This window comes from Neovison vison, chromosome 14, assembly GCF_020171115.1.
Source record: "Neovison vison isolate M4711 chromosome 14, ASM_NN_V1, whole genome shotgun sequence".
Classification (NCBI taxonomy): domain Eukaryota; kingdom Metazoa; phylum Chordata; class Mammalia; order Carnivora; family Mustelidae; genus Neogale; species Neogale vison.
The window spans coordinates 18,063,725-18,082,573 of NC_058104.1; the positions used below are offsets into that span (position 1 = coordinate 18,063,725).

The following is an 18,849-nucleotide window of genomic DNA, read 5'->3' on the forward strand; positions in this document are numbered from 1 at the left end:
ATTTTTTATATAGTTTTAAAAAATTTTTTCAAAAATAACTAGTCAGCATATAGCTTCTTGTTATATGCTCTGAGATAGAATGTAATGCTCTTCCAACATCCATTCCACCTTAGATAATCTGGGACAATAACTCATTATTCAGATCATTGTCTAAAATGGAAACAAAAATGGATTAATCAATGTTTTTATACTTTAAAGAGACAAATTTATTTTTAAATTGTATGTTTTAGAAACAATATATAAATGGGCAGTGCTATGCAAAATGAGGTCAGCTGATAAAAACAATGACAATTCACAACAGGTCTGCATCATATATAACTACAGAAATCTGTGAATACAAGATCTAATTACTAGAAGTTGAAGGCATATTGAAGGAATCCTTCATAACATGAGGCCTAGGTTTCAAAAAACTACCAGTTCGAGAATGGATTCTACTCTGGAACTGTTTTTTTATTATTTCTTGTTGCATCTCTTTCAGCGTGAAATGGAACCTCTGAAACTCAGGTGTGGCATCAACAAAGTCAAGTAGGTAGTCCAGACTCTCTCTGACATCAGATAACTGAAATTCAGCAGTCTGCTCTTCTGCTCCTCCTCGTTTCTGAACAACTTCCTTTGTAATTCCACTTTTTGTTTTTTCGAGGCTACCCTTCTCTTCATCATCCCCATTGAACCACACCCTGTCATCCGCCAGCGTGGTTTCCAACTCCCCACACTTCTCAAGGATTTCTCTATAATCTCCATCTTCTAAGCCTCGAAGATTATATTCAGGTTCCTTTTTGTAAAGAAGATTTTCCCATGCATTTGCTATGGTTATTTGTTTCACTTCATCCCAACTCTTTGCCCAGTTAAAAATTGCACTTTTTATGTTGTAGATTTTAATCTTGGAAGCTCCCTTTTCTCCTTTATCTTGCTCATCATCACTTTCTTCAAAAATGACAAGACTCTCTTCAAGTTGCTTCCACCTATAAAGTCGTTTGCAGCTCAAGATCACACCTTGATTCATTGGCTGAATCAGGGTCGAAGTGTTACGGGGAAAGAACATGCATTTTATTTGACCGTCCTCACTGGAGAGTGATTCGGCAGAAGGGTGAACTGGAGAACTGTCCAGAAGTAACAAGGCCCTGACGTCCTCTTCATGGAATCCTAAAACATTAAGCTGAAAATGCCTGACCTCAGGAACAAAGTTTTGAAAGAACCATTCTGAAAACAATTCTCTGGTGAACCAAACATCTTTACTAGGCTTATAAATCACAGGTATTGTACCTGTGTCCTCTTTCACACTTCGGGGCAGCTTTGATTTTCCGATAATGACTGACTTTAGTTTATGAGTTCCATCTGCATTTGCACATAAGAGCGCAGACAACCGTTCTTTGTTTATTTTCCTCCCAGGCAGGCAGATCTCTTTCCTGCTTGCCTGAATGTTTTCTGGCATTGACTTCCAAAAGAGGTCAGTCTCATCCCCACTGTACAGCTGAGCTAGACTCAGTTTCTCCTCTTTGATAAGCATGTACAGTTTTTGTCGAAAGGGCTCAATATTTTCTGAAGCTGAACTTAGGACTTGTTCTCCACATATTTTTCGATTCCCAATGGCGTGCCTGTTTCGAAATCTAAAAAGCCAACCAGTGCTAGCTTTAAAGTTGGTTCGCCCGAAACACTGTGCAAACCTCTCTGCAGCGGCCTGAAGCTCCACACCCCTTACGGGGACGCCGGCTGAGCGTTTCTGCTGGTACCACATGTACACTGCGTCATCCACATCTCCGTATTTGGCTCCCGTTGTCCTCTTTCTCTTCTCAGCCCCTACCAAAGGCATGTCCTGCTTCAGTACAAAGTCCAAAATCAATTTCTTATTCTTCTTAATGTCATAAAATGTTGATTTACTGATTCCAAATTCATCCATTACACTTTTCAGAGACCGTCCAGCTTCAATCCTACTGAGAACCTTCATTTTCTCCTCCAAATTCAATGTTGTATATTTCCCTCTTTTATTCATACTGAATTGGGTTTCAGACAACCAACAGGAGAAAAAGAGGGAAAACCCTTACTGAATTGGGAAAAGTTAAAAGCAATACAAAAAACTAGCTTAAAGCTCCAAAAGGCACAGGCATTTGTACAGAAGGGTATTGGGCTAAAAGGGATAAAGACTCATGACACAAGTGCGAGTCTACAGATGAAAGGCTTATGCACTCAGAAAGCCGCCACTGTCAAAGCCTTTCTAGCCTTTGCTCCGACAAGATAAGGATGATCGGTTCTCGCAACCCCATCTTCCTCCTCCTCTCTTGACAGCTCCAGCAGCTCTAGTCAGGAATGACAGGAATACCTGCTCTCCCTAACTCCACGCAGACACAGACAGCAGGAGCAGAGGGGAGATGTGTCCACAGGAAGAAACCCAGGTGAGCTAAGTCTACATAAAAAGTAGTGCTTGAGAAGGGAGTGTGAGAGCCTCAAAGGCACAGACAGAGTAATCCTGTGTTTCAGAGAAGCAGCGTGGCTTCTCCCCCTCCCAAATGACCTGATTTCACCTCACTGCCAGAAAAAAAAATGGTGCTCTCGCTGCTCTGTAAGCAGTATTCACAGGGCAGCAGGCCGTCCACCCGGATACGGAGTCCAAGCTATCCTGACGTTGGGATGTCCGGGGAGCTGGCATTCCTGAACAGTTGTTAAGTATGTTTACTGAGAAAGAAAGTTAGTAGGTTCTGTTGTCCATGTGAAGAAATCTCACAGTTATTACGTTTGATGTAGCATTCTCAAAGACCAAGCTTTAACTTCTTGTGTTTACCTAGGTAAACTCGAAGTATGTAAAAACCTGTTAGTGGCACTTTCCCACTCTTAGAGCTTCTTGCCTGAGTACATCTGGTATATTCTCAAGAGTTATTTTTCACTGAAGCTTTTCCAAATTTTGGAATTATCAAGTTTTGGAGTCCTGGAAGTTCTCAGATAAGTTCAAAAGTTTTAAAAATATTTGATCACTGCTAACATTCTTCAAAAAATTTGACTTTTCATTTTTTTGTTCTCAATTTACATTAGGATGTCAAGTAACAGATTCAATATATTTGAAATTTTATTCCATTTCTCTTCACTGTAGATGTTGCTTAATAATACTTTTCTCCTGCTTGAAGAAATTCAAAAGATTTGTCACCAGTGTCTGATATTCCTCAGATATTCCTTGCAGATCCTCCTGGGGATACCCAATGCCATTCCATGTCCTTCCAAATGTCCTACTCTAGATTAATTTTATTGTCTTCATTCCAGACACACAAACTCACGAGAAGTAACAAAAACTGCAACTTTTATCCATTTCAGATGCTATGAAGAAAGAAAAGTATGTCAGAAAAATAAGGAAAATGATTGGCATTTCACTTATTTTTTTTCCTCTCCTATACTGCAGAGCTTGATTGGCTATCATTCATTCCTCAACTACCAAGAATTGTCACAAGCTTCTCCTCTAGAAACCCAAAAGAGTTCAAGCTGCTAGTTTTCCTCTGTAATTATTGCTAGAAATGCTAACCGGTCTGTAGAACACTAAGAGGATCATGAAAGAGTATGGTCGTGAATAGGGTATGGAGCAAATATAGACTAAGATTCAAGCAAGTTACTAAAAGGCAGCATAACTAAGGGAATTAATCAACGATAAGTAATATACATGGAAAAAGAAAAAAGAATTGGTCAGGAGCAGCATTATTAACTGTAGCCAGTCATACGGCAAAACCATTCAGCCCAGTACAGCCGTTGTATGGTATCTGGGGACAAAGTGCAGGTCTTTGCTGTCATCGCTTCCCAGCTGTACGTTCATCATTTTTCAGGCAGTGCCCAGGCAGGGGAACATGATTTCAAAAGGAGTCTGGTGGGATGTTGGTGGGCTCCACAGCCAGGGAAAGGGACCCTGGCACAGGCTTCAGTCTATAAAAATCATTACTGGTCCTCTTTCATGGTTCCCCAGTTTGCGCTGCCTTCTTGCTTTCACGGGGTGTCTTTTCCCACTTTTCCTCCCCCAACCACCTCCACACCCAGGTTATGAATCAGGCCCGCCAGTACCCTGCAAGGGCACCACTGGCAGAACTTCATTTATTCGCTTTAGTAAGTTCCCAGCATATGCTCAGCCGTGGGCCCGATGGTGAGGATCTCAATGCTAAGAGCACTACTGCACCCTGGAAAGAATTGCTTCTGAAGAAACTAAGTCTCAGCCTGACGCAGATTCCTAGGAAATGAGCCTGCTCTGAAACCTGTGCAAGTGACCTACGCAGACGCTTCTTCTCATCTCCCGTGTTTAACCCTTTGCTCTCACTGAGAAGGGATCAATACAACAGAATTCTACGTAAAAGCAAAAGCAATATAGTGGCCCGGTACTGGTCTCCCATTTTCATTCCCACCTTCCTCCTACTTCTAGATGAACTGCCCTGGGAAAAAGTCTCCAGCGATGCTCCAGGATCTACTTTATTAAAAATGCAGTCTCTTCACCACCATGGGAGGCACCCGGTGAGAGGGCTACAAGAACTTATTTTCTCACTGTTGAGCCTCCCTCCAAATGTAGCCCGATCACACTTAGTGAACACGTATGATGGATCATACCCCAGTCTTTCCCGGCTTTCCCTCTGCGTGGATGTGGCCCCACTCCATGGAGCGGACAGATCAGGTTCAAGGTCTTTTACCATTTTCCCAACCATAAGGCAACCTTCACTTCCTCGACCTCCCGCCTCGCTCAGCCAAGGCCTCCCCTCTTCCTAGCCTCCGTACTCCCGACGGTAAGTGCCCCAGTCCTTTAGCCAGATTCCTTGCAGCAAAGACTGCCCTGTGCCCTCCGGCCCTGGCTGCACGTAGTGGACCTAATAAGTAAGCTGTTGCCTGGCGAAGGCTGACGCTGGCAGAGTCCTGGTGATTAGAGACACCGACAACCCGAAATGCCCGGATCCTGAGAAGTAGGGTTCACAAACTCTGGCAGAGACTGCAGGGGACACAAGATGGAAAGGGGGTTCTCATCATCCAGGGAGCATGCCATCGTTCACGGAGCGGGAGCCAAGACTGCAGGGGACCTAAATCCCGTACTAGGGTCCGCCGCCCGTCGCTCGTGGGACCCGGGCCAAGACGCGGCTCCCTGTCCCTGCCAAGGACACTACAGATAGAACCCGTCACACCGGCTGGAACCTACCTCACGAGAAAAACGTGATCGTTGTGAGGGACACGCGACCCAGAGGAGGGGAACAAGCCCTCGGGGGCCGCCGATCCTGACCTGGACGAAAGCCCGGAGAAGGACGAGAGCCCCGCGTGCGCAGGGGCGGCCACCCTCTCTGGGCTGGGCTCCGAGTACCGGCGCCGCCCAAAGGCCACGCAGTCACTAGCCGGACGCGCAGTGCCTTCCGGTGCGGGACACGAGGCGGCGACAGCCGCTCGCCGAGCTACGTGGAGGCCCCTCTAGGCCGCGTCGGGAACGGGACAGTCGGTAGCATTAACTCTTTCCGACCGCCAGGGCGGCATTGGAAGGAAAGCGGGTTTCCTCCGCGAGGGTGGGGCCCGCGGCGCGGCAGCTCGAAGCCCCTCCCCGGAAGGGCGTCAGTCCGCTTCCTGCCCGAGCGCAGTGTCGGATGGGACCCGAGCGGGGACGCGGGTCTGACAGCGGTTATTGAGACGGGTCGTGCGCGTGGCGGGGCCCGCCTGCGAGTAGCGCTGGGCGGAGGGCGGCGGCCTGCAGGTGAGCGGGTGGCAGGGGGAGCGGCGTGGGCCCCGGAGCTCCCGAGGATCCCCGGCCGCTGCGCGGTGGCGGAGACGAGGCTGCCGTTGTCCGTGGGCGGCGGTGGTTTCGGGCCGGGAGGCCGCAGGCTGACGGCCGGACCGTTTCGGGGAGCCTCGCCGTCGGGCTCCACCGTTCTGCTGTCCGCCTTTGCGGAGACGGCGTCGGGGCCGCGGCGGCCAGCTTCCCGACTCGCTGACGGATTTTCCGCGGGCCGGGGACCCGGGCGGTGCAGCTTCAGAGATGTCAGCCTCTGCTGGTGCCGAAGCGCGACAAGCGTCCGGGTGCACGCTGAGCTCGCCGGGCAGCCGGCCGCCGGCCATTTGAGAACATTGTGGCGTCCTGGCCGACGTTGGGAGCCGTTCGTGCGGCCTCAGGCCAGGGAAGGCGAGATCCCGCGACTCGGCTCATTCTCGCCTCGAGGTCTAAATGAACGTCGAAGAGAGGGAAGGTGGGCCGAAGGCTCACCGTCGACAGCACCAACTCCCCTTCTCTCGTCCTTTGCGGCTTGGCCTTTGGATAAGCGTTTTGTAAGCCAAGGTCAGCTGTGATTTTTCTGGGTCAAGGAAAGAGGTTTAAAAACACAGGACTGGATCTTGTGCACGGTGCCCTTGATGGTGCTTGGGGGGAAGTGTCAAACGAGTGTGGAGCATCTAGTTACTGAACCCGGGTTTGCTGTCTTAGACTAGAACTGCTTTTCCCCTCATTACTTTCCTCCTCGTCTGGTGTCACTTTTGTGTCCCAGCTGTCCTGCCAGTATCCGTAGAGTGGAATGGAGAATCTGGAATGTTCCACGCACTGAGGGTTTCGTCTTCACAAGAGGATGAAGGGTCAGAGAAGTTGGACCCCCTTGCTAGAGACAGAAGACTGGGATGACACGTTCACATTTAAAGGAACTCAGAATATTCCCCTGATCCTTCCTTGGCGTGGGGTAGCTGGGGTGGGAAGCACAACAGTGAAGTCTTTGGAGAATCCCCATGCCTCTTGCAGCCAGAGGGTGTAAATGGTCTCACTGCTAACCTTTCTTGAATCATTACTTTTTTTTTTTTAAAGATTTTATTTATTTATTTGACAGAGAGAGATCACAAGTAGTCAGGCAGAGAGAGAGAGAGAGGAGGAAGCAGGCTTCCTGCTGAGCAGAGAGCCGGATGTGGGACTCGATCCCAGGATCCTGAGATCATGACCTGAGCCGAAGGCAGCGGCTTAACCCACTGAGCCACCCAGGCGCCCCTTGAATCATTACTTTTGCAAAGAAAGACCAAGTCCTCAGTGGGTATTTGTCTATCAATGAGCTGTGCATTATTTCAAGTGGATAATCGAAGAAGAAAGGGTCTGGCAGTGGATTCTTTAAAAGGAAAGGACGTGCCCCTTGGTGGCTGAGTGGGTTATATGGCAGCATTTGGCTCAGGTTGTGATCTGGGGCTTCTGAGATGGAGCCCCATGTCAGGCTCCCTTTTTATCAGAGCGTATGCTGCTCCCTCTGTCCTTCCCCCTGCTGGCTCTTTCTCTCTCTCACTCAAATAAGAAAAATCTTAAAAAAAGAAAAGAAAAGAAAAGAAAAGGGCACCTGGGTGTCTCAGTGGGTTAAAGCCTCTGCCTTGGGCTCTGGTCATGATCCCAGAGTCCTGGGATCGAGCCCCGCGTCAGTCTCTGCTTAACAGGCAGCCTGCTTCGCTTCCTCTCTCTGCCTGCCTCTCTGACTATTTGTAATCTCTGTCAAATAAAATAAAATCTTAAAAAAAAAAAAAAAAAGGAAGGCAGATTTTTTTCATCATTTTTCTCCTGTTAGGAGTAGTGCATAGTAAAGTTCATAGGACTTTCTTATTGATGCGCACTTTTTTTCTGCTCTCAGTGTTTTAGGAAGAAGATCATTTTACTGATTTTGTTCCTGAGCTGACCAGGTCTTACTTTGTGAAGGTTGTGCTGCTGGGGTGTCCAAGAAAAGAAGAAAACTGTTCCTGCAGCAAAATAATGATGGTAGATCTGAAGGTGGCTGACTGTTTGAACCCTCAGATCAAAGTTCTGTCAGAAAGCAAGGGGCCTGTGATAGGGAGTTCCAGTCACAGTAAGAAATGTACTGCACAAATGGACAATCCCAGTCCTGAAAGCTGTCGCCAGCACTTCCGGAATTTCTGCTATCATGAAGCAGCAGGACCCCGTGAAATTGTTGGACAACTTCAGGAATTATGCCGTCAGTGGCTCAGGCCAGAGCTCCACTCAAAAGACCAGATCTTGGAACTGCTTGTGCTAGAACAGTTTGTGACCATTCTACCCAGGGACACCCAGAGCCGGATAAGGAAGGACCATCTACAGAGCATTGAGGAGGCTGTGGCCCTGGTAGAGCACTTGCAGAGGGAATCTGGTCACTCGAGGAATAGGGTGAGAAGGAAGATTCCGGATACGTGCAGTGAAATAGAATGAAGGCAGACATGGTGGGCCAGTTAATTGAGAAATAAGGTCAACTCGGTCACTGTTCATGTTTTGGAGGACATTTAAGGCAGGACCAAAAACCACAGACTTAGCAGTAGTCCACAGGTCTCGCAGACCCTTGGCAGAGAAAGATTCCTTTTGTGCTCCTTAGAGCCAGACTGAATTGAGGGTAGTAGCCTACTTTGGATTGTACAAGGACAGGGGTTTTGAGCTCCAAATGAATAAAAGGCAGTAAGGGGTTGGAGAGGGAAAGGAGGACTTGAAAAAGGGAGAACACTTAAAATGCAGGTTGAGCAGAGACAGTAAAGAGAAGGAAAACCCTAATAATGGGAGAAGAATGCAAAGGGAGAGAAAAATAGGCAGAATAAAGGGAAACAGCTTTGAAAATCTTGGCAGAGTAGCGGAGAGAAGAAAGATATTGAGGGATAGTGTCGTCTGACTCATAGGTGTGAGCCTCCATGGCGCTCTCAATGGTTCGTCCTTGGCTCTTCTGGTTAGCGGGGAGTTTGTCCTTAGCCAGGTAGCAGAGCCAGCTGGCTTCAGGCCTGCTGGAAAGAAACAATGCAGGCATATGTGTAATGCCAAAATTTTTTGGAGGTAGGTTGGAGCAGACTTTCTTCCCCTTTCTTCCATTTCATCTGTGTTCTGTGAAAACGTTCCCTGGCCATGGTGGATAATATGGTTGAGGAGACAACTGCATTTATTCAATTCTTTAATCTTTTGAGAAATTGAGAAGACAAACACTAAGGAGGGATCTAAGTCAAGAGAGAAATCCTGTCAAAAGTAGCATGAGAACAGGTGGCCTGTGTAGTCTTGCTAGTGATCTTAGTTGGTCTGTATGCAGAGGGGTCGGGCCCGCTGTGTCAGAGGAGTAGGAGTAGCCACATTCCCCCCCCGCCTTTTATCCTAATATTTCAACACTTTGTGGGTAGCTCTCTGTGGAAAGGTGGTGGCCTGATAATTCTTTAAGTCTTTTTGTCATTTCCTTCAGTGTGACACACTTGCCACCGTCTGGACTGTTCACTTTTTCCTCCTTTTACAACCAACCCCAAAACCAAAAGTAATTTTTGTGGTGACACAGATTGGGATTATTTCCAGGTTGCAGTCCAAGATCTGGGAAAGGAGGCAGTGCTTTTGGGAGAAACAGCAGAATCTCAGCCAGTGGGCATAGCCCAGGATGAAGAATTCTGGAAAACATACCAGGGTCTGCAAGAACAGCTGAGCAGGAGTACTCCTACAGGAACTGAGCCTGTATGTGAGCTGGGTAAGGCACATCATGATAATTCCCTTCTGTTGGGATCTGTTAGAGAAATTTGTTCAGCCAGAACACTGTGAGCATTTTCTGGGTGCCTGGCCATGTGGATGGGCTGACACAGCCATGTTAGCAATTATGATGTCCCCTACGTGGCAGTAGAGCACCAGCTGTGGATGAAGCCGGGTGTTGGCCTAGGGTACAGGAAAGTTCTGCTTACAAAACCCTGGTAATAACCCCATGAGCTCTGTTCCTTAGAAAGCACTAGCAGAATGTGAACACAATTCTGTACCAGGAGAAAAATAATAAATGATTAAAAACAAAAACCCAACTACATCTCCTCTTGTACACTGGATAACTTGAGTACTTCATCTTTGAATCCATTCAATTTTTGCTTTAGAACAATTTACATCATGAGAAGAAAATAAGTTTGTCTTTCATTTATTCACTCATGAAAACTGGGGAGCCTATTCTTCTGACCAGTAGGTACTTGGCTCTTGTGTATGATGATAAGACCCATTTCAGGGAACCACACACACTTGTAAGGGTGTCCCGAATCTACCAAAAGAACTGGGATCATCTGTATTTTAGAAATGAGCTAAGGATGTTTACAGACAGAAGTGAGAGCGATTTCCTCTGGTTCTTTTCCACTTAACAGCTGTGCCTGCTCACCAGATCCTAGCCTTTCCTGGGCGGACAAACACTAAAGACTGGACAGTGGCACCCGAGCTCGTCTTGCCTGAGTCCCAGGTGAGCTGTGCGATCCAGCTGTTGAGGGCTGCCTTTCCCTGCTGCCCAGGACCCACCCTGCCCAGCTCACAGGCATGTTAGCCCCAGTGTTCTCCCTGGGAAACTGGGCACCTCCTAGGCTGTTGATGATCCCTTGCTTCTTTCCTTTTTTGCCTTTTCACTTTAAAAAAAATGTGCTATTAATTCCTTGAGTGACCAGGTTGACCATGGGCCAGGCGGTAGGGCTGCTTCTGTAGTGCAAGTACTGAGCTGAAGCCCATTGTCTTCTTTAGAGCTTGTTGATATTTGAAGAAGTGGCCATGTATTTTTCCCAAGAGGAATGGGAGTTACTGGATCCCACTCAGAAGGCCCTCTACAATGATGTAATGCGGGAAAACTATGAGACTGTCATCTCTCTAGGTAAAGACCCTCCCTCTCCCATTGGGTAGAAGTTGAATAATCTGTCATGTTCTCTGCTAACTGGGAATGTACTCCTCTGAGAGGCTGTGTTCCAATAACGGGTTGTTTTTCAACCAAATGGTGTGTGGACAGGGGAAAGCTGTATCCAGATCACCTGAGAGCTTTGTTCAAGTGCACAAGGTCATTCTTTACACTGAAAATCTTGATCCCTCCCTCCCCCCTGCTCCAGATCTTTACTTTTACTTTTCCCATCTCCATGAGCAGAACCACTCGCCCAATGTATCAGGTCAGATAATTTGCAGTCATTCTTTACTCTGATCATGCTCTCCTACCCCACTCCTAATCTTCTCTTGGCTACATTCACCGTATAGCCTGAGTCCAACCATGTCTCATCCTCTTGAATTGTTAGCATGTTGGTCTAACAGAAGAGTGTGTCATCAGGCCCACCTCAGTACTTTCTAACTAGCACCTTCTGCCACCACTCTAAGCTGGCCACAGTCTGCTTTCCATGCAGCAGCCAAGGTTTTTGAAAACCCTGATTTGACCATGATGTCATCCTTTCCAAAATCTTACAGGGACTTCTCACTTATTCAGAATAAAATCCAAATTCCTCATCGAGGTACACAGGATCATCCAAGATCTGGCCCCTGTTCATCTGCTACTTGTGCCCTTGTTCAGTGCTCCTTAGTCACAGGATATTGCTGTTTCTTGAGGCACATCCTTGGCACACTGGGCAGAATTCTGCAATTTTAAACACTTCTAATTTTGCCCAACTTTGAGGAATACATGAGGGAAAAAACACATTTCCTTTTATGGCTTTCACTCATGAAACCAAAGACTGAACTGTGGAACCTGTTGTAGAGGCTGGTAGATGCTGGATTCCTCTTTAAGATGAGAAGGCCACTTCTTGGTAACATGTAGCAGATTTCAAAGTGTTCATTTCTCCTGAAAGAATCAGGGTTATCTGTACTTTAGAAATAAGCTAAGGATGTTTGTAATCAGTAGCAAGAGAAATTTCCTCTGGCTCTTTTCCACCCACAGCTGTGCCTGCTCACCAGATCCTAGCCTTTCCTGAGCAGATAATCACCAAAGACTGGACAGTGGCACCTCAGCTCGTCTTGCCTGAGTCCCAGGTGAGCTGTGCGATCCAGCTGTTGAGGGCTGCCTTTCCCTGTTGCCCAGGAGCCACCCTGCCCAGCAGGTGCTCACGTGTGCCAATGTTCTCTCTAGGAACTAGGCATCTCCTACTCTGCTGCTGATTCTTCTCCCTTCTTCCTTTCTCTTCTCACGTAAAAAATTATCTGCTATGGGACGCCTGGGTGGCTCAGTTGGTTAAGCAGCTGCCTTCGGCTCAGGTCATGATCCCAGCGTCCTGGGATCGAGTCCCACATCGGGCTCCTTGCTTGGCAGGGAGCCTGCTTCTCCCTCTGCCTCTGCCTGCCTCTCTGTCTGCCTGTGCTCGCTCTCTCACCCTCTCTCTCTGACAAATAAATAAATAAAATCTTTAAAAATAAATAAATAAATAAATAAATAAAAATAAATAAATAAAATTATCTGCTATTAATTCATTCAACCTGGCCTGCCATGTAGTTTATGGGCCAGAACTTCTGTAGTGCAAGTATTGAGCTGAAGCCCATTGTCTTCTTTAGAGCTTGTTGACATTTGAAGAAGTGGCCATGTATTTTTCCCAGGAGGAATGGGAGTTACTGGATCCCACTCAGAAGGCCCTCTACAATGATGTAATGCGGGAAAACTATGAGACTCTCATCTCTCTAGGTAAAGACCCTCCCTCTCCCATTGGGTAGAAGTTGAGTAATCTGTCATGTTCTCTGCTTACTGGGAAGGTACTCCCCTGAGAGGCTGTGTTCTGATAATGGCTTGTTTTTCAACTAGGTGGTGTGTGGACAGGGGAAAGGTGTATCCAGGTCCCTTGGTTAGCTTTGTCCAGGTGCTCACTCCGTGTGCTATGTGGATGTCTTGATTTATTTTTTCTCCTTCCCGAAATCCGTTTCTATGGATCTCTCTTCTCAGTCAAGAGCATTCACCCAGCAGCTACGAGGAAGGAACATGCGGTCATCCTTTACTGTGATCTCGCCCTCATACCGCGTGCTAATGCGTCACTGTCCTTCAGGCTCCATCACAGTGTAGCCCAAGCGCAGCCATGCCTCATTTCCCAGTGCTGTTAGCATCCTGGCTTAAGCCGGCAGCGTGTGTAACAGCCTGACCTGGGCACTTTCTGACCGGTGGCCCTGCCTCTTGCTGTTGCACACTCTTTTCCACAGAGCAGCTGGAATCTTTTAAAAACCTGGTCAAATCATGACATTTCCCATTGTAAACCTTATGGTGAATTCTCACCACATTCTGAATAAAGTCCGCACCTTCCTGAAGTGCTTCAGGTCCTCCGGGATCTGACCCCACTCCCCTTCCTGCCCTCACCTGCTGCCATTTGTGCCCTTGCTCAGTCCCCTTGAGCCTTGCTGGTCTTTCTGTTTCTTGAAATTGCCATGGTTGTTTCTACTTTCCCCTTTCCTCTGCCTGGCGCACTTTTCTGCCCCATGGCAAAACTCACTTCTACATTCCTGCTGCAATTCCAGTTTTTCAAAGAGGCCTTCCCTACTATCTCCTCCGAAGAAGCTTCAGAGAAGCAGAATCTTAAAATGCTGGGTTGTCCTGCTTTAGTTTTCTACAGAATATTTACTGTGTGCTGACAACTTCATTTATTGCTGTTGGGTTGTCTCCTTCTCCCACCAGAAGGTGAACTCCCATGAGATCAGGGTGCTTTGGCTTAATCACCACTATACCATTAGCCCAAAGAGAGTTTCTGGCACATTATAGCTAGTCAGTACATTGCCAATGGAATGAGAGATGAATACTTTCTCAACTTAGCGACGTATATTTAGAAAAGTTTCGTTAAGTGATTCTGGTCTGTTTCTTCCACCTGGACAAGAACCAGTGACTTAAGCAGTGTAAGAAATCCTTTCTAGTCCAGTGTGTGGTGCTGAAGAGCTAAGTAAAAAGTTACAATTATTAGGATAGAAATCACTGCTGCATTAGACCTGCGGCTCACTGACCTTGACCTCGCTCTGCTAGACTTGGGTTCATCCTAAGGAACTAATAGGAGTAACTGCATTCCCTGCAGATTCTGGGGTTTGGTTCAACCTTGTTCAAATATGGGGTCATCTTGGTGACAGAAGAGGGCACTGTAGAGGGACTCCCTGCCCTTTATCCTCTCCATGCGTCAAGCTTAGGTTTATTTCTCAGTCTCCATGTTGTGTTTCCATCCACAAATGCATTATAGGATAAAACCTGAAAGCAGACAGGGGAGTCTACTCACTTGACCATTTGGGTAGCACACTGTAAACTCTCCTTGGCCCTTCCTGAAATAGTATGGAGTTGTGGGCAGTTGTTGAGTTGCCAGTCCTTGACGTCCTTTTTTCCATTTCACAGCCTTATTTGTGCTCCCCAAACCTAAAGTGATCTCCTACCTAGAGCATGGGGAAGAGCCATGGGTTCAAGGGTCCTTGGAATTCAAGAACAGTCCTGGAGAGCTGCCTTCAGGTAAGTATACCATGGGAAGTGGGCAAATGTGCCTTTGATAGCAACCTTTGCGGGGACTTAACATTTAAAATTCTGCTTATCTGTATTTTGTAAGTCAGTAATCTTTGGATTTTTCTCTCCATTCCTGTAGTTTTGCTTTGCCATACAGTTGGCTGATTGTTATGTTTATTCTCACAGAGTTAAAGGTCAAAACTGACACTGAAAGCCATCAGCCTGTGTGTCTTTCTGACTTAGAAATACAAGCGCCAGGAGACATAGTATCAAAAAAGACCCGGGTGAAAGTTCCCCAGAAAACAACAGGCAAAGAAAATCATGGTGATACACAGAAGATGGGGAAATGGCAAAGAGATTTTCCCGTGAAGAAAAGAAAGAAACTTTCAACATGGAAACAAGAGCTGCTAAAACTTATGGATCTCCACAAAAAAGCTCGTCTTGGAGAGAAGCCATTTAAATGTCAGGAATGTGGGAAAAGCTTCAAGGTTAGCTCTGACCTCATTAAGCACCAAAGAATTCACACTGAAGAGAAACCATATAAGTGTCAGCAGTGTGATAAGAGGTTTAGATGGAGTTCAGATCTTAATAAGCACTTAACAACACACCAAGGAATAAAACCGTACAAGTGTTCCTGGTGTGGGAAAAGCTTCAGTCAAAATACAAATTTACATACACACCAAAGAACGCACACTGGAGAGAAGCCCTTTACATGTCACGAGTGTGGGAAAAAATTCAGTCAGAACTCCCACCTTATCAAACATCGGAGAACCCACACAGGCGAGCAGCCATACACTTGTAGCGTATGCAGGAGAAACTTTAGCAGGAGGTCAAGCCTTCTTAGACACCAGAAACTCCACCGCTGAATGGACGTTTGTCCAGTGTCCTCATTCTGAAGAAGTTTACCAAGTGGAGGTTGACCCTGAGATTTATGAAAAATATATGAAGTTATGAGGCATGAATAATTCTTCATCAGTGGAGAATTTGGTGATATAAACGTGTTTCACAGGAATCAAGGTTGACTGCAGGGATCTCTGTAAGTAGTTTTATACTACTTACATTTTTACACGTAGCCTTTGGGGAATTCCTTAGCAAGAAAGGTGTTGCAGGAACATTCTCAGTAAGGGAAACATTTTTGTAGTTGAACCTGATGAAACAGCAAATTCAGCTTTAAATGGAGATGCGTACATGACTCTGTGACCAGAGAGGGTAGATACTGTTGGTTTTGCATTGAATTCCCAGCCACTTTTAAACACAGTGGTAGAAACATTTGTAGCATGGTCTTCCAAAAGAAAAAGCAATAACCTGCATATTAATTGGATATCATTGCCTTTAAGGTTGTAAGCTTCCCAATTTCAAGAGTCCTATGACACAAAAATGAGTTCTGTTGTTAAATTTTCCAAGAACCAAGTTGGATTTTCTTCCCCTCCCTTGTCATTGGACACTGTTCCCAACGTTGGACATACTTAAGTTTCTTCTTGAACATTTTAGGAACTTTAGCTCTTGAATCCTTTTAGCACCATTTTTACTGTGATGAAATACTGTTTACTTCAGCACTAGGGAATTTGCCAGATAAATAATGCACTATCTTGTACCTCATTGGTGGTGTTTGAAAAAGATAAACATCTCTAATGAGATCATACGGAAACGGGTTGGAATGTTTAGCCATGGAGTACATGTAAAGAAGAACTTTCTGCAATAAAAGAGACTAGTCCTTTTCTTATAATCTCATATGATAAAACATTAAAGATAGCACTTTCTGGAGTCCTACAAGAAAATTAATGGAAGTTCAGAATGAACTTCTCACGTTTTTATTTGCTTTTCCTTTGGCTTTGTTTATTTTTAAGAACAAGGGCAGAGTTATGTTGAGGAACTGGAGCTGTGCTGCAGGCAGGATGTTCACTGGGCGTGCCAGAAGGTTGGGTTCCCAGGAACAAAGTTTGGGAATTGGTGCTGAGTGGTGGACAAGGAGGGTGAATCTGCATTCACATTGGTTGTCTTACACTGTAAACCAGTGTGAAGCCGGCAGGGTCTCCCTGTGTCTGTTTTGTACACAGCATGTAACAACAGCCTTCGGGGGTGAACGGTAGATGGCTGAACTCCTCTGTGGGCTGTGGATCTTTTTACTGTCTACAGCAGTGACTCCCATGTGCTCCTGTTAGAGCTTTTAGGTGGTGTCAGGAAGGGGGTTAAATGAGCTCCCGAACACCTCACAAACAATAAGGTTAAGGCTCTGATGCAGGGACTTGTTCAAGACCCTGTTGCTCTGGGTCTGCTGGCCGTCAGCTGCGTCAGGGAGGCCCAAAGGCAGGATGAGCGGGATGTGCACGTTCTCCCTGCAGGGCCGGACTGGATGACATTGTGCTGTGTCTACTGAGTTCTGAAACATTCTTATGGCTTGATCGGTTCCCAAAACACGCATTGGCTTCCCTTTCCCCTGCTCCCCAGTGATGTGCTGGGCAGACTGACTGCAGGGAGGAAGCAGTTGTGTTTATGGCTGTTTTCAGCTCCTTTGAGGAGTCGAGCACGGCTGGTGGTGATTATGCTCCATTGGTTTGGTCCTTGGCTTTAGTACATTACAGTGTAAGTCGCCTGAGCTGTGGGTCCGGTGCTCTCAGCAGGATTTTGTTTTCTTGCCCAAGATGAACTATGCCAAGTCTTCCTTCTTACGCACAGGCAGCTCTGAAGCTCTCGTCTGCATAGCTGTTAACCATGGGCTCGTCCTCAGGCTTTGGGTACCCTGTCTCATCCAGGCCACGTGTGGACATCTTCCTGGTGCTACATTTGTTCCGTCTCAGGGGGGCCTCTTAGGTGCCCAGGCACTGTTTGGTCTAGACTGGGAATGCAGTAGTGGACAAAAGAGCCAAAGACATGCCCTCGCAGGACTTGTATTCTCCTGAAGAGTGTGGAGAAGAGTGGTGATAGTTTGCTGCCTCTTGCAGTTAGGGTCATGAGACGGTTGTGGGTGATGGTTGTGGGAGGCCCCACTTCTGGGCTGAAGCCTTTCTTCGTTGGTGCAAAACTCGATAGTGTCCTTTCTACAGAAACGGGCCGCAAGGTCAGAATAGTCTGGAGTGCTGAGCCCCCCACGTGGAGAGCAGTTGTCCTGGAGAGTCCCCCAGACCTGTGACGGACTTTACAGGACTGAGAAATAAATTTCTGTTAAACTATGGAGATGTTGGTGTCGTGTGTTTCCGCAGCTTAACCTGGCCGTACGTCGAGACGCTGTTCTACTAGAGCTCTGGAAACTTCTGGGTCGGTCCTTGTGGACTTTGGCCCTCAGAAGGGGTCTGCCTTCCTGTAGATGCTGCACTGAGCTCATGTAACACTGATAGGCACACTGAGGAGCCTACAAGATGAGGTGATAGGAAAGGACTGATTTTTTTACCTGAGACAAGCCCCGCTTGGTTTGTTTTTCAGGTGGACAAAGCAACCATCCACCGCTCTCTGGCTTTGTTCCCCTTCCCTTGCTCTCTGTTCCTCTGTGCTCTGCTGCTTTTGTGCATAAAGATGTGTTTCTGTTGATAGTGGGCTACAGAGAGGGAAGGGGTTGCCTTTCATTCCTGTTGCGAGTGTAGTAGACTTAGCAATTATATGGTGACTACCTCCTCGCACCTTCTGTGAGTTGGCCTCAGAAAACACAGGACATAGGGCAGAAGCAGATTTGTCCTGATTGATGTGGAGAGGAAGGGGACTGCCCTCTTGGACTAGAGGAAGGTCGTGCAGGAAAGCAGGAGCAAGAAATTGCAGCTGAGGAGTGAGAAGCCTCTGTCGGTTATGTCTCCATAGCCAAGAACCAGTAGTACAACGTTCACCAGTCATGCTTGGGATTTGGGGTGGACATGTGGACATGGGAAGCAGTTTCTGTAGGCTTGTCACAGGGATGAGAGCAGATTACCAAAAAAGCAACATAGAATCAAAATCTATTTATCTCAGTTTATTTTCTTTTAAAGATTTTATTATTTCAGAGAGAGATTGCGGGAGCACAAGCATGAGCTGGGGCAGGGACAGAGGGAGAAGCAGACTGCCTGCCGAGCAGGGAGCCGACGTGGGGCTGGATGCCAGGACCGTCTCGAACCGAAGTTAGACGCTTAACCTACAGAGCCACCCAGGCGCCCCTGTTTAGGCTTGGTTTAAAGATGAAGTGCAACACACAACCTTCAGTTTAGCCTGAAACGTTAGTATTAATGTTCTTGGCAATGCCTTTTATAGCCAAAGGATTCTAGGACAAACCGGGAGTTGCTTCGTTTCAGGTGGTTCAGATAACAGCCTTACAGTGGCTCCACGCTTGGTTCTGAGAACAGAACAGGGACCAGTGTAACCCCCAAATCCTCAACTCCTTCCCTGCACTGTGGCACAGTGTGGGGACTGCTAGACCCAGAGTTCTCCCCACCATTAAGCAGACTCCTCTGGAATCTCAAGCCGATGTTGTGAACATCCGCTGTCTTAGCTGGAGGGGAAGGACAGGAGGAGAGCTTGGAATCAAACTAAAAGTGCTCAGGCTTATCAGGTTTTAGAACCACAAGAAGAGTGGTCAGTTCCCCTGGAGAGCTTGAGAGCCGGAGTGCTAAGCAGCCTTTTCAATCAAGCTGGACAGCTGGGATACCAGGGAAGGTTTGAAGTCTGTAAAGGGTTTTCTAAACATTCATTCGAGTCACTCCACAGACACGTGTTTCCTGAGCACCGTCTGCATTTCCCCGCCAGTTGCACTCTCGTGTAATGGGTCAAGGCTGTGTGTGAACTTTCC

The 18,849-nt window shown here is 46.9% G+C and overlaps 2 protein-coding genes across 7 annotated transcripts; one reads left to right on the forward strand and one right to left on the reverse strand.

The window, feature by feature from the left end:
- Nucleotides 1-251: 251 nt before the first annotated feature.
- On the reverse strand, nt 252-5,335 carry TIGD7 (tigger transposable element derived 7). Its single transcript, XM_044233424.1, has 2 exons — nt 5,144-5,335; nt 252-3,303 (listed from the first exon to the last, which is right to left on the reverse strand). The coding sequence occupies exon 2, from the start codon at nt 1,988-1,990 to the stop codon at nt 344-346; it is 1,647 nt and encodes a 548-aa protein (XP_044089359.1). The 5' UTR covers nt 1,991-3,303; nt 5,144-5,335; the 3' UTR covers nt 252-343.
- A 242-nt stretch (nt 5,336-5,577) lies between these two features.
- Nucleotides 5,578-17,293, forward strand: ZNF75A (zinc finger protein 75a). 6 transcript variants are annotated; one of them, XM_044233668.1, is made up of 9 exons: nt 5,578-5,683; nt 7,575-8,101; nt 9,251-9,416; nt 10,063-10,154; nt 10,427-10,553; nt 11,595-11,686; nt 12,203-12,329; nt 14,001-14,111; nt 14,289-17,293. In XM_044233668.1, exons 2-9 carry the CDS (start codon nt 7,694-7,696, stop codon nt 14,966-14,968), a joined length of 1,803 nt encoding a protein of 600 aa, XP_044089603.1. In that variant the 5' UTR covers nt 5,578-5,683; nt 7,575-7,693; the 3' UTR covers nt 14,969-17,293. The 6 variants fall into 6 exon arrangements, with proteins under 6 accessions (XP_044089603.1, XP_044089607.1, XP_044089601.1 ...); XM_044233666.1 differs by lacking the exon at nt 5,578-5,683 and adding an exon at nt 5,954-6,262; XM_044233669.1 differs by lacking the exon at nt 5,578-5,683 and adding an exon at nt 5,954-6,262 and having other exon boundaries at nt 12,245-12,329.
- The last annotated feature ends 1,556 nt before the right edge of the window (nt 17,294-18,849 follow it).

Excerpts from the sequence above, each read along its gene's own strand:
- TIGD7 (XM_044233424.1), bottom strand. The coding sequence starts at position 1,990 with ATGAATAAAAGAGGGAAATATACAACATTGAATTTGGAGGAGAAAATG.
- ZNF75A (XM_044233668.1), top strand. The coding sequence starts at position 7,694 with ATGATGGTAGATCTGAAGGTGGCTGACTGTTTGAACCCTCAGATCAAA. Across the intron at positions 8,102-9,250 it reads CTGGTCACTCGAGGAATAGG|GTTGCAGTCCAAGATCTGGG; the intron begins GTGAGAAGGAAG and ends GATTATTTCCAG. Across the intron at positions 9,417-10,062 it reads TGAGCCTGTATGTGAGCTGG|CTGTGCCTGCTCACCAGATC; the intron begins GTAAGGCACATC and ends TCCACTTAACAG.